The 7461-nt window shown below is 39.2% G+C and overlaps 1 protein-coding gene across 1 annotated transcript in view; it reads right to left on the bottom strand.

The window, feature by feature from the left end:
• Window positions 1-540: 540 nt before the first annotated feature.
• The window catches only part of SALL3 (spalt like transcription factor 3), a 23544-nt gene continuing 16623 nt past the window's right edge, over window positions 541-7461 (bottom strand). Inside the window, exons 2-4 of the mRNA XM_059489111.1 lie at window positions 6428-7461; window positions 5871-6211; window positions 541-4885 (exon numbers count right to left, since the gene is read on the bottom strand). The exon at window positions 6428-7461 is cut by the window's right edge and continues 1903 nt beyond it. Coding sequence (XP_059345094.1) covers window positions 4454-4885; window positions 5871-6211; window positions 6428-7461 — 1807 coding nt within the window. The 3' untranslated portion in view covers window positions 541-4453. The remainder of the gene's footprint in view (window positions 4886-5870; window positions 6212-6427) is intronic.

Here is a 7461-nt window from a genome sequence, read left to right on the forward strand (position 1 = left end):
AGCATTTCCACTGACGGCTGTGGAGTTTCAGTGGTGCAAAAGCAGGCAGAGTGGGGTCAGGATCAGGACTTCCATCCTCCTGCCCATCTGTGGCTGCCCTCTACCAGCAGCACTAGTGAGCTTCATGCTTTCATCTGCAGGAGGGAGTGTGAGTGGCATGTTTGCCAGCAAATCCTGTGAGCTATGCACATACCTGATCACATCACTGAAGACTCCATCACTCATTATGCTAGTGTTACACATAGACGTAAAAAACAGGCAGCTCTTTTGACCTCTGCAGAATTAGAGAAAAAGGGAAAAAATAAACCACTGTGTCTTCCAAATGACAGAGTACATGCAGAGAAGTAAATCAAAGGCAACAGAAAAATGGCACAAATGCAGCTTTAGAAAAACAAAGCTTTTACCAAAAGAGAAAGGAAAAAACAGGTAAAGGAACAGGTAATATATTGACGGCTAATAGATACAAAATGAAAAAAAAACAATTGGGTAAAAATTATTTCAATAATTTCATAAATGCTGTCTAATAACTCATGGGAAAAATGGAAGTGAAAACTTTGAAAGCCTTTCTGGAACACTGCCCTTTAAAAAATCATAACAGGCAGTTTTTGTGATCATATATAGAGTTCCTACATGGCTGTCCTTTTAAACATCTGTAATTCAACAGACTTTGGCGATTTTCATCTGTGTAGCATATTTTATTATTTAATGTCTTCGTATGATAAAAAAAATAACCCATACATATTTAAAAATAGATACGATTCTGCTTTCATCCTTTTTTGGGGGGGAGGAGGGGAAAGCAGGTAATTTTCCTCTTGTGTTTTGAACAGAAACATAGCTATCAGCTCTCCTTTGCTTTTCTTCTCTTTTGCATATCATGTTTTCTCTCAGCAAGACTCAGGGACGTGCATGGAGGAAGAAAAGCACAAATCTGTCATTGTTGTTGAGTAACCTGAGGAAACTCATACCTTCTTTGGGTTTGTCTTATAAAACGCAGTATCTGCATAACAAGGCCACTGAAAAATGATTAATACAGATTTTTCTCTTTTATTTATCTTTTGTCGGTTTTAAATGCAGCAGGCATTCACCATCGGAATATAACAGCTTGGAGTTTACTCAAACATACAGCTTTTTTGCAGGAGATACGTAACCACATGCCTAACCTTAAGAATGTAAATACTTTTATTTAAATCAATGTGAAAAACTAATTTTGTTAAAGTTAGACATGCTTTGATAATTGAGGATATTGGAAAAAAAGACAAAACAAAACCATGGGTTTAAACGTATAGGTTATGTCATTTGGAATGAATGGATGCGAGCTGTCAATTTTTTTCCTTGTTGTATTTTAGAATTTGAACTGCTCCTGATAAATTTGTTCACAAATTTTATCATGTGGTGTATCATGAATATTAGGCAGATGTTTAAACAACCTGAAAAGGAGGCTTTTTCATTAGACAGTACAGGATAAATGTTCAGAAAACAGTCAGTTGGAAACAGTAGTCATTCCAAAATCTGTTTTCCCCGCTCCAAAATTTTCTTTTTGGTGTCTTTTTTAGTTCTACTACCTTGAGATAAATGCTCTTAAAATTTATTTTCATTGGAAAAGATATTTTGATAATTCTATCCCTTTGCACTATTAATATAAATTAGAAAAACATTTGAATATACGGTGTCGACCTTACTCTGATTTCCAGATGCAATGATTAGAAGTCATTGACACCAATCTACCACAAGTGACCTCAGTCTCATATCTTGTTCTGTTATTAGAGTAATCAAGGAACGCAATTCAGAAATAATATTACATCCTGCATTTTATTCAATTCCATATGACAAAAATAGTAACCTAGACTAAGACATCCATTTCAATCAGTAGATGTGTCAAGCCAACAAGATTTAATAATAAAAAATATTGGATCTAGGTAACAATTCCCAGCTGTTTCAGGGAGGCTCCTAGCCCTACATGGTATCACAGTATAAAAATAGTGTCTCTCTTCACCATGCAGAGAGGAATGGCCTAACCCTGAATACAAAATGGGGTCAGTCTTACTGTACCATCATCAACCATCTTATTTACAACACTATACAGATTTTTTCTCTTTTTCCTTTTTCATTTTTTCTTCTCTATTTTTCCTTCTTTTTTATTTTTTTCTGTTTTTTTTTTTTTTTAATTATACACATCCTTTAGGGAATAGAGATAACACTACATGATACCAAATACTAACAAAAAAAAAAGTCACACCAAAAATTACACAGATAAATAAAAACATTCAATTGCTGAAATACAGCAACATTAAGCCACCTCAGTTTTCTTTTTCTTTAATGCTTGGAAACACCCCTAACCACCCACACACTGTGGCAAAAAATTATGTCATATTGTAGAGGTGTTACAGATATATAATTTTGCTCAGATATAGATATATCTTTATATCTATATATCTCTATCTCATCATTGTAGAAAATGGAGCTGTAGAGTTCATTGTTCATTTCTAATAGAAACAAACAGCTAATAAGTGTTTGAAGCTCTTTTCACTCCATTACGTGATGGCAGAAATAGTCCATCCTCTTAGAGTAATGGTTTCTGTTTTATAAGATTGTCCTATTTTTCAGTCTTAACTGAGAAGACCTCACTGTCTGATTCGTTCTTCAGGGGCATGAAACTCCTTGCGCTGTTTCCCAGCTACCCATAATGTCCCTCAAGCAATTCTGCTGGACGGAAGTTCAGAGTGTCAACTCCACCATGCTTGTAACGCACAAAAATGAGGTAGTACACAAAACATTTTCTGTTCAAGTTTTGATTAAGCCCCAGTCTCCTCAGCATTCCCCGCTTAACTTATGAGTGGAACCAATCCCTTTGTTTACTCAGTGTAATTCCAACAATGCAATCAACGTAAAATTATATTTGATTAATCAGAGTACATTGTGCTTTGGAGCAATCTGAAAAGATAATCAGACAGTTGGAAACAAATACAGAGCATTTGTGTGTTACTACTGCTCACGTTGCCCAAAAGTTCTTCTTTTGTTCCCACTATTATTAGGCAGTCAGCATCTTTCTTATGGTTATGTGTGAAAGAGACAGAACAGATTACAGGAAAATTAAACCTACATAATGTTCTCCTTCCTCTATCCTAGACTTGTATTAATATCACACTCCTAAGATAAATGTATCAGAATTCTGTCAGGGGTGGTCCCGCTTTTAAGTGGGCATTATAGAAAAGTTAAATGAATAGTTTCCATTTAAGAAACGGCAGTCCCCATATGTCCGAAGGATCTGACAGTTCTCTGCAATTTTCTGCTTAGTTGATAGAGATCTCTCATTGTTTGAGCTTAAAACAAAACAAGAAACTGCAACAGGGTCCTCCTCCTTACTCCTTAAGTCAAAGTACTATTTATAAAATAGTTGACATCTTTGTTCAGTTTCAAATTATAGACAAACCTCCCTAATACAAAATACTAAAAGTGCAATAGTATAAATTAAGAGTTTGCAACCACATTATACAAACATTACCTTTTTATTGTGCAGCTTTGATAACATGGAGTATTTACTCACAACTGTTTATAATGTTGTGAATAATTTATGGTGCTAAGGTTTGTCTGTAACTTGTTTTCCAATCATTGAGCTAAAATCCACACTACATTTTTTTTTCATTTAATAGAACAACTGTCCACATAGCAGCTACAAATATTTAAATAAAAAAAGGTTTGTTACTGACAGGTACTTGCACATGAAAAGCATGCTATCTTTCCCAATAAAACTTCACAAATTTGCCTGCATTGAAAGAAACCACTTATTCATAGTAAAACAAAACTTGCTTAAAAAACAAAAAGACAAAAGGAAAAAGGAAAAAGAAAAAAGAAAAATCACATAGCCAGATGTATTTTGCAGTACAAAAGCTTCATTTAAGTTTGGGGCTAGTATATTGTCTGTTACCCGCATAATCTTAACATTATAAATACTACAGACAAGGATACTGTAATAATACACAGCATTGGGGTACTAAATCACTTATTTAAGATTAAGATTCCTAAAAACATAGTCCAAGTTGCTAACTAATTTGAACAAAAACCAGCAAATAAGTGTGACAGAATGCCGTAATGAAGCCCCCCTTTCTCAGGTGATAGTAAGTTTTGTAAGAAGCAAAGTGAATGTAGACTAGCCTCTTTCTGTTTCTAATGAAGTTATCCCATAACTGGTTTGTTTGCTTGTTTTCTGTTAAATTAAAAGGTTTCAAAGTTCTCAGTAACAGTCAAACTCACTGTTGAAAGAAGTACCATGCAGATCTTGCAAGACAACTTTTCAGCAGCCACAAAAAGTTATGTATTTCTGCTATGGGTAAAATTTTAAAGGGAACCTATGCATTTAGGTCAGGAAACTAATGCTTAGCTTCAAAAGCTGTACATGGAACAGGACAAGTGTTGTGTCGAGTAGAGGTCCAACAGTTATTCGGAATGAATGCTTTTAATTTATGCCAATCTCTTTATTATCCTCAATAAATCTGGTGAATGGACGACCGGCTCCCGTCTCAGAACTTGCTTTGTCCAGACTGACAATGGGAGGGCTGCTGCCTGTGCGAGCTTTGTCCATGCCACCGGTAAGGTTACTTAGAGGCGGGATGGCGCCTCCGCCTAGACTTACTGGGAGCTGAGGAATGCCTCCGTTCTGTATGACAGAAATCTCATTGTTCTTCATAGCAAGTCCGTTAGTGATAGCTGCAGCATATTGGTTCCAAAAATTGGGGTCAACATTCATGGCCCGAGCTGCCAAATCCTTCTGGAACATCTCGGAGAACTTGAGAGCGTCGCCACCGAGCAAAGCCATGGGGTTTTCCACAGAGAGGCGTCGGCCACGGCGTGCAGGGGCATTATTCCACATGTGAGTCCCCATGTGAACCTGCAGAGTGAACAGGGAAGAGAAGCACCCCCAAGTTAGCATGTTCTGGTGAGGAGTCTAGCCTGAAATGCTGTTACTTAGAGTAGTGCTTGCTATTTTAAAAAAATGCCCTTTAATTCACATTGGAAAAAAAATAATTTCAGTAAGGACACAGTTCTAAGTTCCAGTCAGCCCACACAAAGAAAACCCAGGTCCATGGTTGTTTTTCAATGTGCATCTGCTTCTTCTCAGTGAAAACAAACAGCGCTGCAAGATTTAAGGGTACATACTCTCTTGGGTTAGAGAATTTCACATGCAAGCTGGAAGTCCTCACATGCTGAAGATTACCAAGGGCATTACTCATACCAGGAGAAGGGTGGTTTTTCCCTTTTCCTTTTTTCATCCTGTCTGTTTTCATGTTTTATCTCATCACAGAAGCACTGATTAATTTGCTAAATTTAGTATTTTTTAAAAGGGCATTTAAAATGTCTTCCCCAGGCTGAGTCCTGATGGTTAACCAAACGGCAGGAATAGGAGCGACCAGTCCTGTAGTAACCCATTGTAAATCTGTGAGAAACAGCTTTCTGCTCTGCAACAGCTGCAAAGTGGAATAGAAAATAGAAATTGGGGAGGCACCCAAGGAGCTGAGCAAGCCCTGTGTTCCTGGCTCATAGCAAGATTATTTTGCATTGATGGTCCACAAGAACTCTCAGAACATGTCCACCAGCTGACTGGGTGTGCCATCACGTCAGTCAGAACTACAACATGCCTGCATGTACAGTTGGAACCAGTTTTAAAGTTCACATCATTGCACAGCCACTTTCCAGTCCTTATCTTCTACACAGTGAAAGCTTAACGACCACCACCGTACAGCAAGCATTTCCTTGAAGGTCCCTTCTCACCTGTCTTTGGGACAAACACTTGGCACTAAAACTTGCTGAATTTAAGAGCAGTGCTCTTTATTTCCCCCCTCCCCAAGCCTTTACAGTTTCATGTGGCCTCTTACCTTAAGATTCCCCTTTGTGGTAAAAGCTCTACCACAGATTGTGCAACCAAACGGTTTTTCACCGGTATGGGTGCGCTCGTGTATCTGCAGTGCACTTGCTGAGGAGAAGGTCTTCCCGCATGACTGACAGTTGTGCTGCTTGGGAGTCCGGCGAGGGGGGGGTGCCAGCATAGGGGTGATCCCCGGACTCATCACTGTCTGTGGTGCAGCAGGAACCTGGATTCCAGCTGGAAGCGAGGGAACCTCACCCAAAGAGATCGGCTTGCTGTGACCATTCACTTCCATTTTGATCATGGTAGGTGCTGTACTGGTGACCAGGCTAGGAGTACTTTGGCTGGGACCTAGAGTAAAGTTGGGTTCAAATAACTGAGAAGGCAGCTCTTTTAATTTGTGCGTCAGTAAGTGCTGTTTTAAATTACCCATAGTGGAACACCCACGACTGCAGACTGTACAAACAAATGGACGTTCTTTAGTATGGCTGCGGTAGTGAATTTCCAATGCACTCTTACAAGCAAAAGGCTTGCCACAGATATTACAAACAGTACTTTTAAACTTACCACGTTCTCTGTTCAGGAACAGCAGACTAAAAGGAGCCTCCTCTTTGATGACCGGTCTTCCCGGGTTGGTGGATGTCAGGTCTAATGCGCCTCCATTTTCAGTTGTGGGTGGTGGACTGTCTGGTTTTTCTGTCTTTAATTGTATTTCTTGAGGCTCTTCCTGGTTACTGAGACCGGGGGACTTTGATCTGAAACTTTCACTATTGCTATTCACAGGAGACAAAGCTTGCATGGAGGAAGAAGACTCTGACATTGCAGGGCTGCCTGCACTCTGGCTTTCAAGATCACCAACGGCTGATGAGGAGTCATTGCTCAAATGGTCACTTTCCCCTGATCCATTTTCTATGGATTTTAAACTGGTCAGCTGCTGACAGTTCATGACAGAATCAATCATTTTCATTTGATTCTCCAAAGCAGCAATACTGGAGATCACAGAAGGTGGTGAAGAAGGACATGACCCAGAGTAAGAGATAAGGGGTTTGGATGAATCACTTGCCGTGTCCTTTAGTTCCGGGTCCTCTTCCATAGAATTTTCATCAATGTCATCATCGAAGTTGCTCAGTGTGTCAACATTCTTCTCGTCATAGGAAAGCTCTGAGTCCATGGCATCCTGGAAGCCCTCTGGTAGTGGTGTGTTCGGAATTTGCCCACCCATATGCATACGAATGTGCTGCTGAAGAACAACCGCGTTTGTAAATTTCTTCTGACAAATGGGACACGAGTGCTGTACTCTAAGTGGTGGCTTTGCTCGATGAACTCCAAAATGTGTTTTTAGATTGCCTTTTGTAGTAAAGGCACGTCCACAAATTTTGCATTTAAATGGTCTTTCTCCAGTATGTGTTCTGTAATGCATCTTGAGAGCGCTCTGACAACTAAGAACACGGTGACAAATGACACATTGATTCGGATCTGTCATCTTCTTATCAATGTTCTCCACTAGCTGTTGTAGTTTTGAGGTTTCTGATGTTTGCATAGAGTCTAGCAGACCACCAAATGGAAACTTTGCCTTAAACTGGTCAGACACTGCTGGAAGC

This window comes from Ammospiza nelsoni, chromosome 1 (assembly GCF_027579445.1).
Source record: "Ammospiza nelsoni isolate bAmmNel1 chromosome 1, bAmmNel1.pri, whole genome shotgun sequence".
NCBI lineage: Eukaryota > Metazoa > Chordata > Aves > Passeriformes > Passerellidae > Ammospiza > Ammospiza nelsoni.